Here is a 27,998-nt window from a genome sequence, read left to right as displayed (position 1 = left end):
CTTTGAACGGTAACGAAAACAAAAAAACAACGAACAGAAAATTTAATACGTAAAAAGAACTAACAAAATGTGGTATAAAATCATTAAGAAATGTGTTACTCGAAGGATTACTGCTTCTTTTTCAGATCATTAAGAACACGGGCGATTTCCTCCTTTAAGGCCACAGCACGGCTGGCCAACATCTTAGCCAAAATGGCATGCTTTTCGGCCATTTCCACGGCCTCACGATCCCGGTTGCTGACTTCGCCGGTTTCTTGAGCAGATCTTAGGGCCAATTTGTTGGCAGCTTCTACGGCTTTCGTGGCCTCGGCCTGTGCTCCTTCAGCCTGTCTTTGGGCAGAAATGTAGGCCTGTTCCAAAGCCTCCAAGCGAGCCTCCTTCTTTTTCTTCAAATCCTCGAGTGTATTTGTGGCGTCTGTCAGAAGCGAAGCAGCTCCTGAGGCCATGCTGAACACCTGATTGGCCATATCCTTGGCAGACTTTACAGTTTTATCATTATTGGGTTCTTCGGTTTTGGATCTGGCTGGAATCTCCAGTCTAGGATATATGGTAACTGGATTACCGTCCTCGGGTTTTATCACCTCTTCGATTATAGCTGGCACAGATTTTTCCATAAGTTCTTTCTCCTTTTTCTCTTTCTCCTTGGCAAGTAACTCGGCCAGCTGATTGGGATCTGTGTACACATGACCCACTTCATCTGCACCTTCAATGCGGTCTTTTTGATCCTTTCTAGCGCCCTTAGACTCTGTTAGCTGTAAGCCTAAAATAGGTTTTTGATCTGATCCCTGAACTGTTCCTGGTAGAGAAGCCTTTTCCTTGGGTTTTCCAGGATCAGCAGATTTTTCTTTGTCCTTTTTGGCTAGATCCTCGCTGCATTTGGCTATGTTGATGAAGACCTGCTCCTGATTTTTGTAATTTTCTGAATCACCTTCGTTTTCCTTATCGAACTTGCCATCCTCTTTCTCTTCTGGTTTCTTTTTGCAAGGATCTTCATCTTCATCACAGACGCCTTCTTCATCTTTTGGCTTACAAGGATCTGGTTTGCAAATATCCTCTTCTTTTTGTTCACAAGGATCTGGCTTGCAAATATCCTCTTCTTTTTGTTCACAAGGATCTGGCTTGCAAATATCCTTTTCTTTTTGTTCACAAGGATCTAGCTTGCAAATGTCTTCCTCTTTTTGTTCACAAGGATCAGGCTTGCAGATGGCTTCTTCATCTTTTGCCTTGCACGGATCCGCTTGACAAGGATCAGGCTCACAAATGAGTTCATCCTTCTGCTTACAAGGATCGGGTTCACAGATAGATTCTTCCTCAGGCTTGCAAGGATCTCCCTTGTTCCTATATTTATCCCACTCCTCCGCCTCCTGAAGCTGACGCTTCCGTTCCAGAGTTCTAGCTATCTCTCTGCTTCTCTCTTCCTGAGGATCGCAAGGATCTGACTCGATTGATAGGTTAGTATGCCTGGCCTTAACATCCGGATTGGACTCCGCCTCTTCGCCGCGTATAATGGTCTGGTTACAGACATTTGAGCCCGGTTGACGTTCTGCAATCCTGTCACGTGTCTCTTGGGATGGGGATGTGGGAGTTTCCGATTTCTCAGCGCGGGCTTCGTCGGCTTTCTTCTGAACATTCTTGGCCATTCCCGATATTTTCTCTTTTAAAGCGTTGAAAAGTACAATGGCTTTGGCCACTAATTCCTTGGCCATTTCACTGGCCTTTTCAGCCAACTGAGAGGTGTCAACAGCAGGTTCTGTGGGTTTTTTGGGAGCCGCAGCCGCTGCTGGTTTTGCATCTCCGGCAGTCTTTTCCGGAGGTTTCTCGGGTGTTTTAGGCTCCGGCGGTTCCGGTTCCTCTTCATGGTGTAAAGCTGCCGCTGCCTCTGGATCCGATGGACCTGGTGTTTGCTCTTCGGGAGTATGGGGCCAGAAAGTCGGTTTGTTAATGAAATCCGGAGCCAAATGAGGACGGGCATAGCAGAATTCCTCCATGGTCATTTGGTCATAGGGTACCATGGCCTTTACGAACTCCAGTTTTTTGTTCAGCTCTTTGATTCTTTCATTCGATTCAGCCTTATACTGACTAATAGCCTTCGTCACCTCGGCCTCTTCCACGTCCACTTGATCAAAATAGCGTTTGTGATCCACCATGGCATGTCGATTCTCGAACAGGGAGTGAAGTTTATCGTACTTATTCTCGTAACCCTTGACCCAATCCACAAACTCTTCACGGACATTGGTGCGGTAATACTCCCAGTCGATTGTCGGCAAAGATTCTGGATGCTTGCGAACGCGACTGGGAAGGATGGGATTTATATATACTTAATGATTAGAAGTCTATCCCTGATTTGTGCTATTGTAATGAAAACCTAGTCTTTAACCCCTTTAAGACAAAAGTATTTCCTGCGAAGTTGAATGATTTCCCTTACTAGTAACCCCTTAACTTACTCCTTGTACTCCTCATGCTTCTTGGCAAACATTTCATACATCTTCATCTGGTTGGGGGGCACCTGTTTCACCAGGTCAGCCAATTGGACAGCCTGGCAGCTTGTTTTTTTGCCACCACCACCGTTGGTCTTGATGCAGTTCACCAGTTTCTCCCACATCTTCGCTCTTCTTAGCTGAATATTTTTTGATTTATATATTTATGTATATATAGAGGTATATATACAGGTGTTCAGATTGGCCTCTAGTCTGTTCTATAAACTTATACAAAATGTATGTGTGTGATGAAAACTTCCAAGGAGCCAACTGAGAGCCATTAAAAGTGAAAATTCCAAAAAAGGCTATAAAAATGGGAGGGGGCTGGCAGGAGGGTTAGAGAAATCGAGATTTCAATTTATAGCCAGAAATTGCATATTCATGCAGTTTCAATTAAATCAGAGTCAGGCGCAGCGACAGCTAAGCAAGTGGGTTTGACTAACTGACAATAAAATCGAAAATTAATTCCGAGCCACTGCAGACTGCTCAAGGAAAGTTAAATGTAATTGCATGGAGGTGGGTGTATTGTGGGGTGTTAAAGTCAGGTGGTGGTGGTATGGGTTTGTGTGTGCTGTTGGATTGTGTGGAAATGTAAAATCACACCCTATGATGTGCGTGTGTGTGTGTGTTTGGGACTCGAAGTCTGAGAATGCTCCAAAGTGACAAACGCAATTTATAACGCAACGAAAATGGGCTAATGCCAATTCTCCAGGTAATAGTCGGCAGCAGGCTCTGCCTTTTCCGCTCTCCCCTCTCTCTCTCTGTCTCTCACCATAGTTCTCTAGAGAAACTCACTGAGAGAGAGAGAGAGAAAGGGTGTGCAAATAACAACCCCTGCTAAAGTCCCAGGATGTGCTCCTTGAAACGTTTTGAAATGAAACGAAACAAGCGCCTGCGCTCTGTCCTTGCCTGGCTGTCATTTTGACAGTTGCAAAAATCCTCTCACCCCCTTAGCAAGGACCTTTCCCTGAAGGACTCAAACAGCTGCCTCTCTCCCGCAGAACGAAACGAAATGGAAAAGAAACATTGAGAGAGACACAGAGGGAGAGAGAGAGCTCCGTTTGTCAGCAAATTTCGAGCGTCTGTAAATTTTGTATGCCTGTTTTTCTGTGTTTTTGCCTTTAAAAACAATTTAAAACGGAAGTGAAAGTAAATATTTAAGCATCCGAATAGTGAGCCATGGTTGTGATTATATTAGAATCCTTGAATAAACCAAAATAAACCCAGAATCAAGGATATCCGTGTTCCTGTGTGTTCCTTTTCCCGTGTTTGTGTGTACCATACAAAAGTGTGTTTACATTTTTTCAATTCATCCTAACCAAAAACTAAACAATAGAAATTTTAGCTTAACAAAGGTTTTCTATAGCATTAATAATATTTTTCAATAAAGTAAGTAACTAGTTAATAATCAGATTTAGTTTTTATCAAATTTCCTTTAAAACATAAAAAGATTCTTTCGTGTATGTGTTTGTTTCCCTGTGTATATGTACACAAACGAATGTATGTTTGTATGTGGGCAGTAAGGACATACCTGTGCAAGCTGGGCCAAGGATTCTATGTGGGCTGGCCTGAATAAGATGAGGAAAAGAAAATAAATACAGAAAAGTACACATCTTATAAGCATGGAAAACATGCGTCGTAATGCCCAATCAAAATAAATAAATATGTTTAAGCGGCTGAGGTATTTAAGATGGAATCACATTTTTCATTGAAGTTTATTGAGCTGGAAAAGTAATTTTAGATAATTTTTAAAAGTGTTTTTAAGATTTTAATAAGCCATATTTATTTCAATGGGAGATAATCTTTTAAACTTCTATTTTAAGTTAAAAACTTAAGAATTTGTGAGACTTTTTTATAATCAAATGTAATTTTATGATCAGAAAACATATTAAAAAATAGTTTACACATTTCCTATCAAAACTTACCTACTTACCCATAAAACCAAAAACTTTAATAAAACTCTAAACTCTCCCATAAAAATCTCGCTGCAATTACATCAAAAAATTAAACCCAAAATAATGGCCATAAGCCCAGTGGTCATAGTAACACTCAACCACTTTTCGGCTCAAATTTATTTCAAAAACTTAATGAAACTCATCAAAATTCCCTCGGACCGAAATGAAATTCTGCAAATGAACTAATTGACTCGAATGATACTTTACAACTTTGCCAAAAGCTAAGCCCCGGATGCCGAAACTCTTAACCCCACGATGAAGAAAATAGAGTTTTGCGGCAAGCGGCGAATAATGTGGAAAAATAAATTTCCAAAGCTCGCTGGCTGACGGCTTAGAATTTTAATGTAATTTATTTTTGGTAGAAAAAGGGGAGGGAGAGAGCGGCGATGGAGCTTCGGGAAATGTGTGCAAAAGGCAGAAAACCAAACGGAGGCCAGAAACAAATAAAGTATGGACTAACATAAAAATTTATATGCAGTGTAATGGCAAAATATATATATATATATATATCCTGGGCATAGGCCATGTTGGTGCTTTGTTAAGCCCTTCTTCTTGGGCCTTGCCTCTCGCCCAACTCGCCTCCTGGGCAAACTTTTAAAGTGTGCAATTTAAATGAAAATTTCCCGAGCTGAGGCCCGCATTTTCCGTAGAGCGTGTCAAGCCACGCAGGCTGACTAGCAAGTAGTTACATACACACACACACACACAACCGAAAACTACTTATTTATGAAGGAGGGTGTAGTAGGTTAGGTAGCTCCCTCTTAACCCCCTTCTCCACAGTGCCAAGTGATTTTATGCTAATATTATGGGTCATTGGGATTTGCGCAGAGCAAAGTGCTTGTTAAACATTTCATTAGACTTAGTGTAAATACCCGCGGTTAACAGGACCTCGTAAAACCTTCCCAATCCGCCACCCACTCTCCCTATCCTTATCCACATTCTCAGTCCCAAAAATAACACCCACTTTTTGTTCAACGCCCAGGAGGATGTGTGTGTGTGTGGTCGGTGGCCCAAAAGTTTCCTTTTGAAATTGAAAGTGTTGATGGGAGCCACTGAGCCGCGTCTTGGGTCATATGCTAGCATATGGTACCTATATACAGTCCGTTTCACAGCTATAAGTTCACTTGATCAGACACATAAATCTAACAATATGGAAATAATGTGGAAAATTAGTTTACTTTTAGTTTTTAGGCCTAGGGAAATGTATGGTTAGAGGTCATACTGAATACTCCCAAAATATGAAACATATTTTTGATTTTTCAATTTTTAAATGTTACTTCATTTAGTTTTAGTTAGCTCAACTTGCCATTACCTACTTTTATACATGATATAAATTAAATCTACAGTTCACCCTTTCTAAACTTATGTCTCGCACTGTACACCGTAACCCTAGCCTGTCCGCGACCTTTTGTATATACGTAATTATTCAGCAGCTGCTGTCAGTCTAAAATAAAAGTGAATTTTGCCAACCAAAAATTGTACAGCCAAAAACTGAAAGGTTTTCACCCAGAAGCTGCCCGAAAAATGACTTTCGTTTTAATGCCAAAATCATGTCAGACCCAGATGTGACCACATTACATATTGCACTACTTAGAATATATATATATAATATATATATTTATCCCTAACGTTGGCGTTCTTTATTGGATTCGTGTATCCACATGCGGCTGACAGAATGAGTTTTTGATCAACTGACGACGTCAGTCAAAATTTTGCAATTAGTTATTGATGATTCGGAGAATCTCGGTGCTTGAAGGGGAACCATGAATGAAATATGACCATTGTCGCACTTTAAAACGTTAAATGTTCTTTTTTTTTCTTTTTTGGTGTTGACGCCGTAGCTGCTGTTGCCGGCGGCAATAATTGGAAAAATTTCCATTTGTCCTTTTTGCCCTTGTCCAATCGTTCTGCTGCCTACGTTGTCATGGCCAAACTGGACCAAGGACCAAGCACCAAGGATTCCTGGCCTGGAAGCGGCGAACAAACGAGACCGTAGGCGCATTTGCCATCTGTCACTCTGGCACTCGTGATGAATGTGTTTGACGTGTGGCTCAGGGCACGCCCCCCAATTGGTGGCCTTCGCCTTTAGCTTGCTTGCCTTTCCGTAGTTTTCCACCCATTTTACCAGACCTCACAACACTCCAAAACCTCCAGTACTCCGAATAACCTTCTCCAGTCCACCATCGTCATCGTCATCTCACTGCCACACCGCATGACGTTGCATACTTTGCGGCGCGAGCTCACAGTGAATAATGTGCGTCGGAAATGCCGCCTGTCGATGGTGGAAATCTTAATGGCAAATTGCGCAGATCTATCTATGTACCTGCTGTATAAGTAATTACACAGAGAAGAAATGTTATAGTTAGTAACTATGTTTTTAAACTTTTAAATTAAATCAGCTTTTGGTGTATTATAAAGGAAAAAGGGAATTATTTTATATAGAAACCCAACCAATGGTTTTCTCAACTGAAATCCCAACTGAAACGGATATCGCTAGAGCTAAGCAAATCAAAAGCTCATTATTAATTGAATATTATTTTCCTTTCCATGCCATTTCAGATCCAATTTGCAGCAAGAACTCGACCAACTTGAAACAAAAGTGTTGCCACAATGAGCCGGGTACAATGGCTTCTGCTTGGCAGTTGCCTCATGCTAATTTCACAAATACAAGCAGTCACCGAAGAACTTTCACCAGGTGAGTTTACTAAACAGCGCTAAGAAGAAGAAAAAAAGGGTATTTCAATGTTCCCGTTTAGCTGGGGAGCTGATTGAGCCAGCTTTACCGTCTGGGCACAAGTTGAACAGTCTCTTGCATTATGCAAAAAGAAATTGCAGCACGAATGTTGCATGCAGATGAACAGTAGGTCAAAACAACAGACCCCATGCTACATATTTACACAGGAAGAAATGGGTTATAGTACAGGAAAATGTGTTGAAAATATGGGAAAATATTTAAACAAAAGTTACGAAATAATAATTGAGTTTAGATAAGTTTGAGATGAAAAATGTTACATAAATTTTAGATTAATTAGCATTTTCTAGGCACCTTCCTTTGAGCCACGCTTTCCCATCAGTGTAGAGCTTCGTTCATTTGGTCTTACCATTCCGGTGTGTCAATCTATAATGCAAATTTATGCGCTCCTCAACTTGGGCAACTCAATCAGCGTACTAGTTGCTGGGATTATAAATAAACAATGGACAAGACGGTCGGCCCTTTCGATGGAACTGCACAAGTACAAGCACAAGTACGGTCTTCACTGCCAGCATGAACATCAATTTTAATTATGCAAATGTCCGAAGCGTCGCCGTCTCTCTCTTGACTTTGACTTCGAACCGAAACCAAGAGACCCATCCCAAAACCCAAATCAGGGACATCCAATCCAATTGGCTTAGAGCTCATTATAACTGCATTAGCATTAGGCAAAAGTGTCAGTTGTTGTTGTTGGGCCAGCAACTCCATTATGAGTGAAGGAGTCTTCCTTCAAAAAAATATTTAAAAAAGAAAAAAAAACAAAATAATAAACGAACGACAGAGAGAAATTTTCAATTTCCCCGTGGCCCAATGGAAATCCTTACAGCAAATGATGATGAATGTGCCCTGGCTGTGACCCAAATAAATTTGTCAATTTATCATTTGCCTAAAATAAGATGACATTGGTCTGGCTCTGTCATTGGATTTATGTGCCGCCTCCCCCAACCCTCCTTCAGCTGAGTATATATTCTTGGTAAAAGCAACAATTGTGAGTGTGGGTTTTGAGATCTAAAGGAGATGCAGATGAAGGCTTTCGAAATATTTGAAAATTTTCCTTACTCACAAGGCTTCTTGTATCAACAATAAACAAGCCAGCTTTCTGGCTGTGAGTGTGTGTGTGTGTGTGTGAGTCGGGATAAGTGTCGGCTTATGCTTCTTGTTAAACAATAATAATTGCAAATCAAGTTAGGTTCCTTCTCGTCTGGCACTTGATATTTTGTGGTTTTTGGTTTTGATTTGAATGGAGCCAACTTGTTTTTAACCCCAAAGCTAATCGAATCACAAGCACACACGAACTCTGAACTTTTGTTTTAAGTTTGTGTTGTGTGCTGGCAAGCACTTTTTGTCTTAGCCAGCAAAGGCTTAAAACTCTCTCTCTCTTTCCTTAACAAGCTGACAACTTCAAGTTCTGAACACCTTTGTCTTCAACTCACAACTCAGAACCAAAAAACCCACCACACACATTGCAAAATTTTAACTATGAAAGTTCTGTTAAAAGTTGTTAAGCTCTTCTTTGGTTGAGAGTTGAGTTTTGCGGTTATCTATCAAATTAGTAAATAACTCACTTGACTGCATTAATATTACTTTGCCAGCATTTGTGGAATTTTTTCACTCCTTATTAATGATCTATTACAAAGCGAACCGCAACGAGCAAATACTTAAGATTATTTGCCTGCAAAAAGAGGGATGCACAGAGGCAACACCAGAAACAACAGAATGAAAATTAATGACTTAAAGAGAGCAAGTGAGAGGGGAAGGCACTGAAAGAAAAACATTAAAAAATTATTATATATTATATTAAACATAAGGAATACAGTTATGCTGATATTTAGATACATAGAAGATAGATTTTAGTAAAGGATATTTTGTAAAAATCATGAAGATGACACAATTTCTTCGCCTATTCCTAGGTATATTATAAATATATAAAGTTCTGGTGGGATATTTATCTTTGTTCATGTTTCTAACTAAGTCTGTATATATTTTTTATGAAGTATTAATATCTTATAATCTGTTTAACAGTTGATTAAAAGCTATTCATAATGAGAACTAGATATATCAACTTTGTGCTTAGCTTAAAGGCCCATTTATCGAGGGTGATTTCACCTTCTTTAAAGGCCACAAAAAAGACATTAATCGTACTTAATGAAAAGTAAGTTTTAATCATAAACACGAATATAGATTTCTCTCAGTGCATAAAAAAGGTCCCGAGTGTTTTGTTCCAGTGGACAATGCTGCACTCGAACATCTCCGAATCGAGGCAAGGGTACGCATCCCCCAGCCATTTCCCTTATATTATTATTAATGAGCGGAGCAAAAAAGGTGAACGCGCACCTTTTTGCTGCGATGCGAAATTATATAAAAGTCGTCGGAGTGGGGTCGGGGTAGGATAATGGAAAATGTTTTGGGAAGATGAGAAGGCTGGCTGCTCGGGAAGGGATGTTCGAGTGGAACGGTCATAGCAGACAGCTTATTATCATGGTGGCAATAATAAAAGGGAATTATTAATATGACAAAAGACAAATGACTGAAATCGAGTTTGAAATGACTCTGAGAATGGTTTCGGGTGTGGGGGTCTTTTGGGTTGGATGGTTATGGTTTTATTTTTTGGGAAAGGGAAGGGAATGCCAGTTGGCTGACAAACAAGTGCCAAGGGGGCAGAACACACACACACACACACACACATATATACTAGGATACACATGGACAGGCAGCAAAGACAAACGAATGGATGTTGGCCTCTGTGACTCTTCCTTGGCTCCTTTTACTTCTGACCCTTGTGGCAAAATTGAAAATGTGGTTTGTGAGTGGGTTTGGGTTTGGGTATACGGTACAAAAGGCTATAACCCTCTGGAGCAGAATGACAAAAGGTCAAAAATACATTATGTGCTAATGCAAAGTCCATGTTAATAAATGTTGATTGAAATAATGATGATTAATATTTAGCATTTTGACATTTTGGCTTGCGGCTTTCGCTGTCGCAAAAACACTTGGCCAACAATAGTTGTTGGCCAGGCTATTATCATTTATTTTGTGTTTGTGCTTCTTGCTTGTATCTGTGTGTCGTCCTGTGTTTCGTTAGCAAATTGAAAAAATCCTTTTGTTCGCCAGTTTGCCGCTGCTCAAGTTGATTTATTGTGTGCACAATTATTCCCGGGAGGAAGTCTTCTATACCCCTCTTTTCTTTTCTTTTCTTTTCTCTATTTTTTTATTTTGCGACAACAATTTATAGCTGCAAATTCTTGGCATTGGCAAGGTTGCAGGAGGTGAAGAAGGTTGGAGATTGGAGGTACACCTGACATCCTTGTGCCGCTCACATGGTCGAATTTTTTTGCAATTTCATGTTTTATTTAGTGCATTTTCCAATTCTCGCCCCTCTTGAGTTACACCTTTACCCCCCTCACCCTCTGAGCCAATAATTCCCAAGCTATCCGCTTTTCCTTTCTTTTTTTTTGTTAAGCTTTTGCGTGTGTGTCTGTGTGTGTGAGCACGCTGCATTGGCATTTTTCGATTATTGGTTTTCTTTCATTTGATTGCACATTTACACATTTTTGTTGTTTGCTTTTTACTCGCCATCGGTCCAGCTTCTCCCACTTTTTGCACTCAGCTCTGCTTGCACCACAAAATTTCGAACGTGCCGATACCCTGTCAAGTTTTGGGGTATATTGGGATCATTTATTGGGAATTATTTGGAAAAATATTAAGGGGGAGCACATAGAAAGCATTTTTAAAAAGGTTTTTGGGTTCTGGTAGGTGAGTTCTTTCACTCCAATCATTATTTAAGATATTTTTAAGCTTTCTTATGATTACTTTAATATTAAAAAGTAATTTTTTATCAATTTTTCTTAGTTCTAAACTAATTTTTAAATACACTTTCCTGTTTAAATTCCTAAAAATTGCACCAAATTTAAGTAAAAAAACTATCTTTTAATTTTCTAACAAAATATTCATGGCCAATATTTCCCCGAACTTTCTCTTAGTTTTTGAAGAACGCTTAAAAATATAAACCATAAACCATAAATTCCCCCAAGGAGGGGGTATTCAAGTTTTGATCAGCCAGAAACTTTCTTGGCTTGTTTAACTTTTGTTTCGTTTTAACTTCTTTTGGTGTTCCTGCAGCTGGAAGCTGTGATTTTATTTGTTTTTGGCATTTTCTAGCCCACCTTTTCAACCTTTTTTCCGCCATTTTCTACCACTTTTCCTATGTTCTTTTTTTTTTTTTTGTTTGGCTCTGCTGACGCTGTCAAGTGTTTTGTCGCTTGTCAACGATTTTTCGCCGAACTTCCGCAAAAGCCAAAAATGATTGCCAAATCGTTCGTATCCGTGAATGTGTGTGTGTATTTGTGTGTGTTTGGCAATTGCAATTTTGGATATTTATTGCAAAATGCAGTGACTGTAAAAAAGAGGAGGAGGAGAGGTGGAAAATGGTAGGTGGTTGGGAAAACCAGACAACCCACAGTTACCCAAACTCCGCCCTCTAATTGGGCACTTTGTAGACCAACCGAGGACCTGATCCTGGCAAAATGTTACATGTTATTAAATTAACGGCAGACGTACAGCGCTTTGCATATGAAAAGTGACAGTAAGTGCAGCAGTTTTCCACAGGCAAACAGGCAAGGTTGGTGAGAGAGGAACATGTTAGTCGTCTACCCCCACCAGCAGAGATGAAAATGGTTGGGCGCTTTGCTGGGTAGCTCCATAAACTTAAAAGCCTTGTCATGTTTGCTTAACATTCATTTTTACCCCGGCAAAGCCCGTTTAATTGTGTTAGTGAGCGTTTTATTATGGCACGAAGTCCCTGGACCACCATATAACCCCTGACCCTTAAACCCCTCTGCTTTACCATCCCCCACACCTCATTGGTTTTTCCCAGTGCCCACAGTCCTGTAAATTGTCGCTGGCATCTGTCCCGTGTAGGGAAATAAATTGAAAGCGAAGTAAAGTGAAAATTTTTGCATAGAGAAAAGTGTTTCGGGAAAATTCTTCTTCCAAAAAAAAACGAAAAGCGTAAAATATAAGGCCGGCAAAAACAAGAATTTAATGAGTCATTTGAGCTTGAGAGCCAGCCCGGAGGCTTGAAATTTCCTGTAGAAACGAGCGAGTGAAAACTTTTCCAGCAGCTCCTCAGGCTTTTGCCCTCGCACTTCAAAGCGAACCCTGGCTGGATTTCAATTTGAACTTTGAAAATGCTCCCGGCCTGAAGGAAATAATAATTATTTTGATTTTGGTTTTTCCTCATTGCCGGTTCATAATTATGCATAGTTCATAATGAACGGCTATATGCATTGTTCTATATAAATTTTTGGGGTAAAGAGTTTGGGTTTATATGAAAATTTAATCATGAAAAAATGAAATCATGTTTGCTGTATAAAATTTTCTTTAAAAATGTGAATAATAATTCTAGCAAAAATACTTTAAAAATGCTTTTCCATAAACCTTTTTATACCTAAAATTTTCTCTATGATAATTTCAGTAAAAATGCCTTAAAATCGAATTCTTTTTACTGCCGGACACATTTTCCTTTTTAGCATCCTGCTGAAACTGAAACAGAAGAGTGCCCTTTCCAACCCGAAATGTTTTGTGCTGGTAACAAATACTCCAAATAAACAAAAGTCAGAGAAAGCTACTCGGGGAAAAGTGTGTGGGAAATTGGGGGGCGAGAAAGGGAACAGAAACACAGACAGTTTGATGGAAATTGTTAGGCAAGAACAAGCCAACAACAATGGAAAATACAAAATACTTTTGGGAATCAACACCAAAGCAAACAACACACACACACACAAACACAGATACTAACTCACACAGATACAGATACAGCCGACAAGTGCATATGTCTTTTCGTTTGAGAGACATTTGAAAAAGGGAAGAAGTATGTACTATAGCTTTGGAAAATTAGAGAAGAGCTACCCGGAGAGCCAAAGGCAAATGAGCTGGAGACACGTAGAGGATATATCCTATATATATATATGTGCGATACAGAAGGATAAGGGAAAGGGATAGGGGGTATAGGGTGGCATAGACACAGTTACTTAGCACGTCAATTGCATGTGGCATGTGGATATACGCTCCCAAGTGGCCTTGCCTGCCGGAAAAGCAGGAAAAGCCAAAAACCCGGACTCGAACTTCAACTTGAAGCGTAGGATTCGTGCACAGAGAAGAATAATATAATGGAGATATCAATAAAAAGATAATAGAAGCTATCATAAAGTCAAATATTAGATTTTTTAAGAAGTCTTTATATAAGGAATATTTTTATTTTAAAGATTATTAAGAAAAGTGCGAATTTCTTGGGTTAAAAATATACTTTTATTGATTAAATTCATGCAGTTTTTTCAACTTATTTATTCTAAACATTAAAGTTAATCATAATAATAATTTCTAATCTTTTAACACTTATTTTTCTGCACTCCTGGAAGCTGGAATTATATGAAAAATGCACAACACACAGCCAAAGAACTGAGCAAACAAACAAACAAACAAACAAACAAACATATATACTCGTACATATATGCGAATGCAATGAGCCATAAAAAAGCTCCTGGCAAACGGCAGGAGCTCAAGTGGCCAATTGGACCAAGTGTGTCCTTCCCAGGGAGTTGAGTTCCACTTTTTCGATTTCCTGGGTTTCTTCTACCGTTACCTTGCCTCACCTTTTGTGTGCTGTTCGGCAATCAGGCGATGTTAGCTGTAAATTGATAATACTTAACGTGCAGCACATTTCCCCCAAGAACACCCCAACAGACCCCCATTCTATCCACTTGCTTATTTGCACTTGACTTTGCAGTGGCAAGAAGTAGTGTCAAGCAGTGCAACCACTTGGGGCACGCAACATCGTTTAAAATTGCATTTTTTTTTTAATCCAATGTGATATGGGAAATGCCATGAACTGTGGGGCTATTAAAAGATGGAGTTACTATAAGTTCTTTAACTTTTTCTTGAGTTAAAAATCAAAAACTTTGGGAAAAACCTTATAAAATGCATTTTCTTTTGATAAATAACACAATTTTTAGTTCGAAATATTTCTGTAATTAGAAAACTTTGAGTTGCCATTCAAGGTTAAGAAGCACTGACTCTGCACTTGACTCGGAAAATGCGTTTCTTGCTTTTGCCAGCCAAAATCCCGCCCCACCTTCACATCGAACCAATTCTAATGCGCTTAATTTTGAACAAAAGAGCCAAATGCTGCGAGCTGGCAGCAGCGGCTGCAACTTAGTAAGCCTACTTACTTAATGGCAACAAAGGAGCAATCCTTTGTTTGTTCAAAGGCGCAATGAGACAGGCATAAAAGAGGGCGTGCCGCCACGAAGGGGGAGTAACAGAAGTCTGTCTAACGGTAACAATAACCGTCGCTAAAGGAACTCCTCTGAGACGGAATATCAGAATATCTATTTGTACTTTATATTTGTGTTTGTGTTTGTGCAATTAATAATGCCAAGTCTGAAAGGAAAATGCCATCGCCCTGCCTCCGCCCTCATAAGTATGGAAAGTCATTTCATAATTTTCTGACTTTTTCGTTTAATGAGGTGGGGTGTTGGGGGGTTGGTTGAGAAAATGTAGCAAACAATGGTCAGTTATCTCGTTGAGAGCATCTCAAATATGCAAAACTAAATTCAATTCTTGGCTAATACAAATATGCAGCCCGTAGCTGGAAATGTTTAACTTTTGCTCTAATCTGACATAATGAAAATGAAGTGGGTGAGGGATTAGGAACAGGAGAGGACCATGACTACTACTCGGAAATGTTAGATTCATCTCAATCAATTAGGGATCAGAAATGGGTGTAGTGCACAGGGCAAACAATATGGATTTTAAACAACAAATGGTTTTAATATTACTATGATTGATGGTTGGAAAATGGCTAAGCTTAACCCTACATAAAATGGTGAATATTCCCATTGAGATCCTTCGCAAATTTCAACCATAAATTTCTCTCTCTGTATAGAAAATGTAATAAACTTAAGTATGCATGCTGGAATATGTATTCGGAATATATTTGCATAAATGCAACTCCTGCACATGCAAAGCAAAAGCCAGGCAAACAAACATCAACAACAATGGCTCAGCGGAAACAGGAAATGCAAATGTCTCACAAGGGCGGAAATCTATTTCAATAAACTTGCGACATTGATAAATTATTAATCTGACATTTTCCAAGTTGTTGCTGCCTGGCTGCCCGTCCCATACGGATGCAACAACTTTTGAAATTCAATTATCCCAATCCTGACAAGCTACGTTTTCTTTTTTTTTTTCTGAGGTCAGCCTAAAAGACAGAAAGAAAGAAAAAACATTGGAAAATGAAAGCCCCGCAATGACAAACGAGTGGCAATCGGAAAAATGTTGCCATAACTGGAGAAGATTCATACATCTGTGTGCCATCGACATGGGGACTTTGTGATGTTTCCGCCTGACAGCTGGAATTAAAATTTCTCCTCGACGAGCCGATTTATGCCTACCCAGAGAGCCTTTGAAAGGAGGCGAAAATCTGTTCCTGCCGAATCAAAAGCCAGTTTCCCCCCCATACCAAAGAGTCGGTTAATTGTTGTGTGGTTCTGCACCTGATGTCGCCAAAGAGAAAGGGCCATGGTTATGGCGATGGCAATGGCAAAAATTCTGAATCCAAAAGAGTTGACAGCGAGTGCGTTGCGATGCGGTGGCTGGGGAAAAACTTCGAGCTGGATTTTCCCAGACTTTGCTGACATGCGGCTGGAAGTTGTGGCTTCTGACCCATCAGAAAACCCAGCTTTGCTGCGGTCACACCGTAGCTAAGCGATAAAATTATCCACCTTTTTTTTATTAAATACTAAATTTAGCCAGGGAAATGGCAAGTGACAACGTTGGGCACTTGAAAAAATGATTTGGTTTCGTTTAATCTTTAATAATCTTTAAAAATGGTACAGAAACGTTTCTTAGTTGTTAGAATATTTTTTATAACTGAAGAATATAAGATTTTTCTTAGTGTACTACGACCGGGCGAGGGTCAAAATGTAGGTGTAGCCACACTTTAAAGTGCTTAATTTGTGTCCCCAGTTTGGTAAGCACTTCTTCTAGTCTGTTGAACGCGATCAAAAGGTCTCGGCTTTCCCGCTTTTCTCCAGCGCCATTCGCTTTTGTTTTCCCCAATTCAAAATGCAACGAATTCTGCACCGTCTGCTGCATTTGCAGTCGCATTTGCATTTCGCAGCCGTATTTTGCAGTCGCATTGAGTGACACAATATAAATCCGAAAGTAGTTGAACTCCGTCTAGCTGGCGTCCAAAATGCTTTTTTAATTATGCACATGGGAAAGGGAGACAAAAAAAAAGGAGAAGAAGAAAGGAAAAACAGAGAGAGAGCGGAGGAGGAAAAGCTGCCAGCAAGTTTTGTTTGCCGACGAGTTAGACTTTGAAGCTGCCAAGCCAACTTCCTGACTAGTCTGAAGTCTGAAGTCTGTCTCTGGGTCTCGCCCTGGCTCTGGTCCTGGCTCTGGTTCTAGTTCTCCATTTATCCCTTATCCCTCTGGCTTTCTCCGGCTAGACAAGATTTGTTTATCTGGCTCTTTCGCTACTTGTTCTGCAACTCTTGTTGTTATCTCTCCGTAGCTGCACTTTGCCGCAATCTGTCTGTTTGATGTGACACTAATCCCGGAAAATTCCAGCTGACTACGACGACACCTACTTCCTAGCTATATCTGATTTGATCTTAGGGATATATGTTCAGGTTTAGGCAATCTAATTAATGTCATGGAAATAATTTTAGTCACAAAAAGGTTTAGCAATGGACAATATTTTCTGATTTATGATAATCATCATCTCTGTCATAGACAAAATAGCAATTAATCAATAGGAATGAAATGAAAAATTAAACAATTATTATTTTAACAACTTCTTAAGGATCAAAAGAGGGTAAAAAGGAAACTCTTTCTCCCCATACCCAAGGTGACGTCATCTAGTATGCACTACAAATACATGCAATTATGTTTTGTGTGCGATAACTTGTCATTATGCAAAATATGCTGCATTATTTATAGCATAAACACAGGCGCTGACATTGCATGTCAGGCCAAAGTTGAATCCCTGTAAAAAGGCAAGAAAAAAGAGCCTGCAACTTGGGCCAAAGGCAGGGAAAAAGCAGGAAAAACACACAGAGAGTCGTTGTAAACAAACGAGTAGTGGAACAACAATGTGCAACACAATTGCTGCCGCACTTAAAATTAATTGAACTTGAAACAAGTGCAGCCGCAGCCGCAGCGCCAACTCATGAGAAATTCTGTGGTCGAGCCAAAAGGCAAAAACTTTTAGCCCAAACACACACACACACATATACACACTCTACACACACTCCTCACACTTGCAGAAAGCTTTCATTAGTTCTGGCCGGCCAAGTTTTGGTCGTAGTTTACTTTTTCTGGTCAAGTTCCAACGGCAAACTTAATATTTAGTGCCATTTGCTTGCTCTGACAGTTTCCAGAAGTCAAATCGTTCTTGTTCTTGTTCGCCGCTGATGCCAATGCTTTTCCACAGTCGAAACTTGCTAGCAGAAACCAGATTTATATTTGAAAAAAAAAATTTATGAATAACAACTTTTTTGATTAAGATTATAAGTCTTAAAACTTTACTGAGGTTTTTTTAAACAAAAATGTTATAATATCATCAATCCACCTAAAAGTATGCAGCAATATGTTATCAATCCGTTGGGTATTTCGTCTCAGGACCGCAGAGCAAATTACAAAGTTCTTGATAGGCCCGTTCTACTGTACTTGTTGTTGCTCTTATTGTCGGTCAGTCCAGCTTTTCTTTTTCGTTCCTTTTTTGCTTTTTGGCTTTCTGCGCGAACAAGTTGGTAGGAAGAAAGTGCATTGAAATCTTTGTAAGTAACTTGAGTAAGCCAACTTGGGACAACAACAAAACAACAAAGGACAGGCAGCAAAACAACAAATAACAAAACAGGACATCCACAACAAATGGTTTTTATCGCTTTTCCAAGCTGTTTTTGTATGTGTGGTGTGTGTGTGTGTGTGTGTGTTGGTGTAGTTCGCTGCTGGTTATTTGGCCAACTTTTTATATAATGCATGGAAAGTTGCTGGCCGCTGACAAGTTGAGCGACCAACAATGTTTGGCGAGACAAGTTTTCATGTTTTATTTGGCATAATCAAAATGCTATTTAAGCACTCTCCCACGCTGTCATCCTCTCCATTGTGCACCCTTAATAAAAGAAGTAGTTTTAGTTAGCAATAAATAATACAAGTGCGGTTAAGTTTATAGAGCATTTTATATATATATTTTATTACCAAATTAAGATTTTATCTCTAAAGAAGTAAATTGAATTTGTTATAATTTTTATGTAACAATTTAATCATTTAATTTCGTACATTTTAGCTGAGGTTGTCACTACTTTTTTACCCCCTTAAAAAAGTTTTTGTTTGATAAAATTGACCAAAACTGAACATCCCCAAGATGAAGAGAGCGTGAAAAAACTAAACACAACCTTCCCATCCTATCCCCAATTAACTTAGAGCAGGACAGGCAACGTGTGTGTGAAGAACACTCTATGTGTGTGTGTGTGCGTTGTGTGCCTTTGTTTGTGTACGTGTTGGGGCATACGCGCTCGGCAAAGTGCGCTAAATTAAGCTGTCATTAAGGACTTAATTAAAGTCCTTTGTTGAAAGTTGACATTGTGTGAAAGAAACGTTTGCGAAAACAAATGACAATGGCGACGTTGTCGCTGCTGCACTTGAAAGGCTATCCCCCGAAAAAGGAAAAAAAATTCCCAAAAATAGCACCCAACATCAAAGCAACTACAAAGGCACCAACAACAACAACGGACGAGAGAATGAGAAGGGAATATTGAGGAAGGTTGGTATGGGTGAACATGTGTCAAAAATTTTCAACAGTATCATGATGCAAGTGCTCTTTTGGGGCGTGTGGGTGTATGTTGGGGGCGTGCGAGGAGGACAACTAGTGTGGTGATGCTGGGAAAACTCATTAGCAGGCAAACAGAGAGAAGAGGCCAGACAGACAATGACTAGCAGTGTCTTACAAAGGAATTTCCAAAGGGGTTTTCAATATTATAATTATAATTTTATTTATTAAGTGATTACATAAAAATTAAAATAAAAAAAATTAAAAAATATTTTGACAAAGAAATCCTTGATATTATCAGATAATCAGAGATCAAAAATTCTAGGCTTATAAAATATTTTAATTAAATAGAACTCAACCCCTATCCGTACGCCCATGTCGGAAACACACACTCGCACACGGTTGCACCCACACACAATTGAAAATATCAAGGAGAGACGAAAACGAAAACATAACCGACTTGCTTTTTAATTAAATATTTTGCCAGGCAGACACTCAAATGCCAGAGACACTGCCAAACTGTGTTTAATTGCCGCTCGAGGCGGCTAAATGCAAGAGTTCGTGCCCGTCTGCATACCTGTACTCTGCCATCTAGCCATCCATCTAGCCGTTTTGTTTGTCTGGCTTAGCAAATGTTTGCTTATTGCCAAAATTGTCGTCCTTGTTGTCCTTGCTAAAAATCACTTCGCCGCTTCCGCACGGTAAAATACGAAAATTGAATGCCGCCATTTTGCAATGCGATTCTGTGGCACGAAGCAAGGATAATTTTTGGCAACTGTAAAAGCACGACGTTCCACGAATATTAAACAAAAGTTTATATTAAAAGTTTAGGCCACTTCATGAAACGTTTTTATTTATTTTAACAATGCGATGAGTCTCAACAGTCACTTTTTAGGTAACATATATATATATTTCAGAAACAACCATTGGAAGAAATACAAATTTGCTCGCCAAAAATACTTAACAAGCATTACTGACTTTCGTCCCGAGAAAAAATATAAAATATTTTGTTAATAAATCGTTATTTGATTTTTTTTTCAGTTTTTACTATTGAATTTATAATACAAAATAAAACCCCTGAAATATTTGAATTTCACGATGAAATACTAAAAGATCATAGCCGTTGGTATATACCAAAACCGCTTTGCGATATTTGCCCGACAACAACGCTTTAGTGTATTTCTCATAGCTGCGCCGTCGGAGTGATCGTGCAGTTGTTGTTTTCTTTTTCTACTTGTTGTCGGTTGTTCTTTTGTGTTTGGTGTTTCCGATCGGTTTTAATTCTTATTCTTTTTTCAAGTGTAAACTTCCTTGAGCGGTAGTTATAAAATATTTTAAAGTGTTCATTCAAAGAAAATACTTTAAGCTATAACCAAACCAATTGGCCTAATGCAGTTCATTCAATTCGGAGTTCAATATTCGAAATTCCAATAAACCAAAACTCCCAACAACAACTCAAGTGTGTATCTCTGGCTCTCTTTGTCAGTGTGTGTGTTTGTGTGTGTAAAGTGCGTGAATGTGTTTATGTGTGCGAGTTAAAGGCAATATTAAAAATTGAAACCAAGGAAATATTTGCAGATTAATCATTTATTTATTGAGGCAATGCCTTTTAAATTGTTAAAACATTAAAGTAACGCATTTGTTTGCCCTCTCTTGGGAGTTTTTCTTTTATCTATTTCCCTTTTGTTTTCCCCGGGAGCGTGGGCATATAATAAACCAGTTTTCAAGTTTCCTTTTTGCCTTTATCTTTATATCGCACATGCTTTGCGAGTGCTAAATGCATTGAAATCGAATTGAAAACCGAATTGAACACACAACTGTGTAAAATGCATTACGCCTTTATGCGCCTGCAACGCATACATAATTAATCCGAAACGAAATTGGCACTACGACCACTTCGGGTCCCCAAAAAAAAGGAAGAAGAAAAACGGGAATAAATAATAAAAAAAAAGAAAATAACACAGGGGCGCTATAAATCGCCCGAGGGAAGAAGTTTATTTTAAAATCCATTTGCCAGTGAAATCAATTCCATTGCAATTGCCGCAAAAGTGTGTAAAAATAATACAAGTTAAATGTGTTAACAGTTATTCCTGGGAAAAAACGGCGCCGGTTTTTCACATTCCACACACAACAGTAAAATCAACAAGCAATCGCACTAGCTATCTCTTTCTCTGTGTAATCCAATTTGAGGTTTGAGGGTCGCTTTCGCCTTCCCTCACTCGCTCGCCACCGCCCACGCAATGCCGCTACTCCAGTTAACGCCACTCCTCGCACTCCTGCTGCTACTGCTACTATCCTGCAGTGTGAGCGAGACGGCAGCGGACTACGAAAACACCTGGAACTTTTACTATGAGCGTCCTTGTTGCACTGGCAACGATCAGGGCAACAACCATGGGAAATACAGTGCAGGTAACTAGCCAACTAACGGTAAAAAAATATTGGGAGAGAGGGGTTGGGGTAACACAGGATTAAAATACATTTGTTAAATAAATTTAAATTTCATGTTCAGCGGTTTTTCTTGGCTACCCTAAAGGGTACTTTAATTTTTGGTAAAAAGTGTTGATAGAGAAGGGCATTCAGCGAGTTGAAAGAACTTATACATTTTCAACTTTGAATATATGTATAGTGTAATAACAATATTTATCAATTGATAGTCCTAACCATTTCTATAATAACAACAACACTTAACCTTTTAATGGTGTTAATTAACGTTCCCTTTAGGGTATTCAGATCTTCGGTTAACCGAAATATTCCTGCCCATCCGTTTTTTAGCAGTTGGCCAATATTATTTTTCAATCTTTCGGGCAACAACAAATTTGTAATTTATTTGCCATAATATTCGCACATGTTCTTTATGCCTTTATTATTTATCTCGTTTGGTTCGATTTCAATTGCACCTATTTTTTGCACTTTTTTCCCCCGTGTCCTTTATGTTGGTTTGAGCCATTTTCCATTTCTGGCTTGGAGCATTGTTATTGTTGTTGTTATTTATAATTTGCATATTAATGCGTTGCCATTCATAGTGAATATTTCACTGGCCTGGTGCAATTGTGAATTGTTGCTATTCATATGCATATTTCATGTTTAAACAAATACCAATAATGTAATCATATTTTAACCATATGCAGCCCCCATAATCCACAGAGATAAATCCTGAATGATATATAATTGACTGGGTTCTCTTAATACCAGTCCGCCCGCTCTTCCCTTCCCCCAACCTCCTCAAACAAGAAGAATGTGAATACTTTACCATTTAAATGCGAAATCAAAGTCGGTTTCCCTTTTGGCTTTTTCCCAAGCTCTTGTTCATTTCTGAATTTTTGACCAGTTTTATTGAGTCATTAAGACCTAAAAGTTATTTAAAATTCATCTATGAGAGGCAAGAAACTGGTTTTCTTTACGATTTTACGGCTGAGGCATGTTGCTTAATAATTTTTTGGGCAGCATTAATTTATCATCTTGAGGTTGATTGAAAGTTCCACAGAGTTCAATAAATGTGGTAGAACAGCAAAAAGCCATCATCCAAAAGAGAACGTAGAGAATGTTGTATAAAAAATTTAAATCTCATTTGGCCAGAAAAGGCGAAACAAGAGAAAAAAAAGAACCAACTTCGGGTCAAGACCAGTAAACATTTTCTAATAGTCCACGTTCCAGAATGCCGGTCATGCAGCAGCAGCCCCTTGTCTCAACTATATCTTTAACTATAAGCTATAAGTGCAGCATAAAACTTCACGTGCCGACAACAACTTTTGGTCCTTGCCGCATGTTGCGCGCTGTAAACTCAATAGCTAAGCACTTGCCCCTGGGGAAAACGTGAGGCGATTAGAGAATCGTTCAAGCTGTTTGCGCATACTTTTCCAAGGAGTTATATACCCAAATATATATATATTGGCAAAAATCGAAAAAACTATATACAGAACTGCAGGCTGGAGACTGCACCAGATGCACTATATAGAAGCCGATCACCGAGCCATAAATTAAAACACTTAAACCACAAAAGCCACCGAACTGAATAACAACAAAACTCTAAAATGTCAACTATAAATTCCCCCGTTGATGCGGCAAATTTATTACATGTTTTTTTTTTCTTTCGTCTGTAAATGAAAAAGCACTATTTTTATTGATTTAAATGAAATTAATTGCATTTTATTTTAGGGGAATACTAAATTTATGTCCCTCCATGGAATTTCCCACTCCCGTTTCCCGCTGCTCTCTCACCACCTAAACCACTTCAATTGGTTGACTCAGCGGTTTGACAGATGTTTCTTCCACTCTTTTCCTAAATTCTATTTTTATATTGGCTTTGTGTCTGCCAGACGGCTCTTCCCCACATTATTTCTTCTTTTGGGCTCTCTACAAGAGATACAAAGATACAAAGTTGGCCTGTTGTTTGACATAAGGTGTAATGACTTCATTATAAAGAGCTAACCCAAGATTATTGACTCGTTTGACCGGCAGGTAGCCAGAGGTTGAACTACAGAACTACAGGCGTCCCGCTGACCTAAAAAAATGGTTTGAAAAATAAAGTTGGCTGATAAAATTCACACATTTCATTGTATTTAAACAATTAAGTGTTCGGGGGATTACTTTAAATATTTATAAAGATCTTAAAAATGCTCGGAAAGACTTTTGTGTTATAAGTTTTTATAAGTTTAAAGCTAAATCTAGGTAAAAGTCATTAACTGATGCTCCAATTTTCCATTATTATTGTATTTCCTTAAGCATTTATTAAACATGATTGACTTCTGCATTGGTTCAAACTATTTCCATATCTAAACTTTTTAATTATTCAAATATATATCATATCCAACTTCAAGATAAACCATAACTCTTCATCTAAGCATAATGAACTCATTTGTTCTTGGCTTGCCACTTACAATAGCTGCAGCAAATAAAACTTTCAAGAGAGCTGTGCGACAGTTTAGAATTATGGCCATCATTTCTTATTTATTTTCAACTCTTAGTTTAATTTTTTATTGCCACAAATAGAGCTAGAGCTGGGGATTAATGGCTGCAAGTTGTCTGCTGGATTTTTTTTTTCTAAATGCAACAGCTTTAAGAGCTTTGCTGTGGGTTGTGGTCTTTGTCAAACTGTAGGCACACTGCTGACCCATTAAAACGACAAAAGCGATAAAGGGATAGCAGAGTTCTTGCCCCCGGCTTTTATATTTTGTATTTTCTTGTTTTTTTTTGTCAAGCTTTTTAGAGGGAGTAGCTGTGGGGTTTGGCTGCAGCTGAGCAAGTTCCACTTCATCATGGCAATGTCAAAGGCTGTTCACACACAGTAGCTCTTTCATTGAGCCCACCCCTTTGCTGTTGAGCCGGGTGGCTTTATTGGGTGGGGATTTACCTGGCTTTGAGCCTGGGAATCAAGCCGGGAACCGAGTACCCGGGGCACCACCCAAAGCATGTCAGCGTGGAGCTGTGCATGGAGTCGCTCACTCACAATGGAAAGTTTCCCGCTAAATTGAATTTCAATGCAATGCCCGACACCTACAGTTGTGCACAGTGCGGCTTAATATTGCTTCCCTGCGAATCGGAACGAACAATTTCCAAGCAAGGTGCAACAAGCATCGGCGTTGGCGGCGTCAACATCATTAAAAGTGTGTTTAAAGCGGACCCTTTTGACCAAGTTTTAGTTGGCCAGCGAGAACGGAAGGAAAATCACGTTTCTCCTTGGACAACTTTTGCCAAGTCCACTTGGAAAAAACAACGCCGCTCTAGAACTTTAATCTGTAAGAAAACTTTGAAAAAGCCAGCAAAGGATTCGGGAAGGTTAGCCTGGCATTATTAATTTAAATTTATTGCTTAATCCAAAATGAAACTTGGGTTAAGTTTGACTTAAGGTAATCTTTCTTAGGTTATAATAAGAATGAGATACTAAAGCAAAGAGCTATATTTTTTACCCATTAAAGTCTCTTTGTTTATGTAGAATTTTTTATATATGGAGACATATCTTATTTGAATCTAAAATTCTTAATTTTAAGCTTAAAAAGTCTTTGATTTTTCCCAGTGGCCTTGCAAATATCTACACATAGTTATGCAACATTCGATTGATGGAGCCCACTTAATGTAGGCGTTGCTGATTACAGCAGAGGAAGTCCGCTTATCGCTTGCAGGGTGAAGGAAAAGAGCCGACAACAGAAAAAAAAGGTCGAGGAAAGACAGAGGAAAACTTAAAAAGAGAGGAAGCTGCGTCCGATAGCAGCAAAGTGCGGCAAAATGTTGCAAAAGCAATTAGCACAGGCAGCAGGCCAAATGCAATCAATCAACTGCAAATGCAGTTAGGCCACAGATTTTGTCGTTTGCCATAATTCAATCACCTTAAATTGATGCAAACAACTCGCTTAACGTTAATTTCAATTTGCCCATCATTTTAAGGTGAAATTTAATTAAATTTTCATTCACTGGCCATGGAGGAGTATTACATATATATTATATATGCTTGGGTATTTGCATTTTGTGTTGGCTTAATTGACTTAGGCTAAGCATGCTAAAGACCAGAATTTGCATTCTCTTTTGTCTGGCCAAAATATGTTGCATATGGCAAGCAACTTGCGGCTTTGTGCGCACTTAAGTGGCAAACAGGACTTGCAGCTGCAGCCTGGACTCTCTGAATTCATGGCAAATTAAGCGAGCCGCAGAATGTTTTAGTTACCAAGCAAATTTGCCATAAAGGTGATGGGGTTAAAAACACCAGAAAAAATGTATTCTAACGTCAGGGGAGAATAGGGTAACAAGGCTAGGCTAGGAACTTATACATTTTGGGAAACCATTTGTAAGTAAATTACTTTAATTAATGATAAAAATATCATTTTTTTATGTAACAAATACTGAAGTTAACCCTCTTAATTAGTCAGAAATAAATAATGCAAGTTTCCATCAATGAAAATAAATGAAAATTCCATTTAATAGAATACAACCTCTCGCCCTCCAATCAATTTTTATTCAATGTTTTTTTTACAAAGAAAAATATATTTTTTCCTGATTTAAATAAAGTTTGCCCTCAACGTGGTTTTGATTACCTTCAGTTTTTTATGTTCCGAACCCTTTATAAATACCTTCTCCAATAACCGAAAATAAAAGCCAAACTTTTCCCCTAATTTCCCTTTTTTTTTGCTCATTAAATTTCAGTTGAAAATGAAAATGAAAATACCTTCTACAAGGGTATAAAAAAGTGAGGTTTTAAAACTATTTGAACCGTTTATGTGGCACAAACTCTCACACACATGAGCTCATCAAATGAAGTTGCTCTACCTCTGCTTCCACCTCGTTTTTAACCAAAAATGAAACAGTTACCGCATCCGCATTTTGTTGCGTTTTTGTTGGCAGCTTTTCGGGCGATGTCCAGGCCATATAACTAGGATACACTCCTGGTAGTATGCTGGCTATTGCCATTGCAGTTGCTGCGCTGTCTAGTGGTGTTTTGACTGCTCTTTTGATGCTTTTTTATGAGTGCGCTCTTTGGGTTTTTTGCATTTTTGCTATTTTGCAACAAAATGAACTTGCGCTGCTGCTGCGCATTGGCGCTGCTGCTGCTGACTGCTGCCATAAAATGAACTAAATTGAGTTGAAAATGTTTCGCACCACACCCTCCCTCCTCCCTCGAAAAACTTCCTGTCGACATTTCATGACTGCAGTGTATACGAGGTGTGTTCAAAAAGTAAGGTGACTTTTCAAATTTCGCGGGCAACATATTTTCGATTATCGTTTTTTTTGTTTTGTTATATTGGTACACTCTTCCCTAACATCTGTACCAAGTTTCAATGGAACATCCTCTTTTGTTTGGTTGTGAGAGGCGTAAAGGTACAAGTTGTTTTGCGAGCTCGGCGATTTTTTGCTATCGAAAAATATGGATCAAAGGATTTGCATCAAATTTTGTGTAAAAAATAAAATTAAGTGCTCTGAAACACTTGAAATGTTGACAGTGGCATACGGTGAAACTGTTCTGAGTAAAAAAAATGTGTACAAGTGGTACAAACTCTTCCAAGATGGCCGGGAAGATGCCAATGACCAGCCTCGGTCTGGACGCCCAAGCACGTCAACAACTGATGAAAACGTTCAAGCAGTGACGAAAATTGTTTTGGAAAATCGTCGAATCACTATCAGAGAAGTTGCTGAAGATGTCGGTATATCGCTTGGCTCGTGCCATGAAATTTTTCAAACGTTTTGGGTATGAGTCGTGTGTCAGCGAAGTTTGTTCCGAAATTGCTGAATTTTGACCAAAAGAACCGTCGCATGAGCATCGCTCAAGAGCTGTTGAATGACGTCAACGACGACCCAGATTTACTCAAAAGGGTCATAACTGGTGACGAATCATGGGTATATGGTTATGATATCGAAACCAAAGCCCAATCGTCCCAATGGAAGAGCCCAGACGAGCCAAGACCGAAAAAGCAAAAAATCGCCGAGCTCGCAAAACAACTTGTACCTTTTACGCCTCTCACAACCAAACAAAAGAGGATGTTCCATTGAAACTTGGTACAGATGTTAGGGAAGAGTGTACCAATATAACAAAACAAAAAAAACGATAATCGAAAATATGTTGCCCGCGAAATTTGAAAAGTCACCTTACTTTTTGAACACACCTCGTATAGTATAGAGTTAAAGCTGCATTTCGAAGCCTTTGGGCATTCCAGTGCCGAGTACAGTGCTGACAATAAGTATATTTACCATGCACATATGCGTTTTAATTATATTTTGTGTTTTGTTTCGTTTTGTTTTGTACAAATGAAATGGCAACCACTTTGGGTAAGCATTTCGGTTGGAAAACCCCTTTCCTCCTTTTCCGGAAAATCCTATTCTTCTTTGGCTTTTCTCAACCATACACCCCTCTCTGGGCACCTCCCTTTTCAGTTGCAGTTAGCAGGTGGTGCCCAGGTGCAGACGTCTAGACGGCTTTTCGAGTGCTTAGAGCCGACGTGAATTTTTCATAATTAGCAAAAGCAGTGAAATAGCTGGGAATTTTCAGCAGGGAT

At 39.0% G+C, this 27,998-nt stretch overlaps 2 protein-coding genes across 5 annotated transcripts in view; one reads left to right on the top strand and one right to left on the bottom strand.

Annotated features, from left to right (window-relative positions):
- Position 1: 1 nt before the first annotated feature.
- LOC108113384 (glutamic acid-rich protein) lies at positions 2–2,708 on the bottom strand. Its single transcript, XM_017223956.1, has 2 exons — positions 2,445–2,708; positions 2–2,292 (listed from the first exon to the last, which is right to left on the bottom strand). Exons 1-2 carry the CDS (start codon positions 2,600–2,602, stop codon positions 108–110), a joined length of 2,343 nt encoding a protein of 780 aa, XP_017079445.1. The 5' UTR covers positions 2,603–2,708; the 3' UTR covers positions 2–107.
- Positions 2,709–3,528: 820 nt separating this feature from the next.
- Positions 3,529–27,998, top strand: part of LOC108112856 (semaphorin-2A) — a 36,076-nt gene continuing 11,606 nt past the window's right edge. The window contains exons 1-2 of one of the 4 annotated variants that reach the window (XM_017223182.2): positions 3,529–3,866; positions 6,992–7,127. In XM_017223182.2, coding sequence (XP_017078671.1) covers positions 7,043–7,127 — 85 coding nt within the window. In that variant the 5' untranslated portion in view covers positions 3,529–3,866; positions 6,992–7,042. Of the gene's footprint in view, positions 3,867–6,991; positions 7,128–20,232; positions 20,339–20,936; positions 21,430–27,998 lie in introns of those variants that run through there. The other 3 variants (XM_017223180.2, XM_017223179.2, XM_017223181.2) reach the window with 3 other exon arrangements.

Source organism: Drosophila eugracilis, unplaced genomic scaffold, assembly GCF_018153835.1.
Source record: "Drosophila eugracilis isolate 14026-0451.02 unplaced genomic scaffold, ASM1815383v1 contig_90, whole genome shotgun sequence".
NCBI lineage: Eukaryota > Metazoa > Arthropoda > Insecta > Diptera > Drosophilidae > Drosophila > Drosophila eugracilis.
Note: the sequence above shows the minus strand (reverse complement) of the source record. Positions and strands in the feature narration are given on the sequence as shown.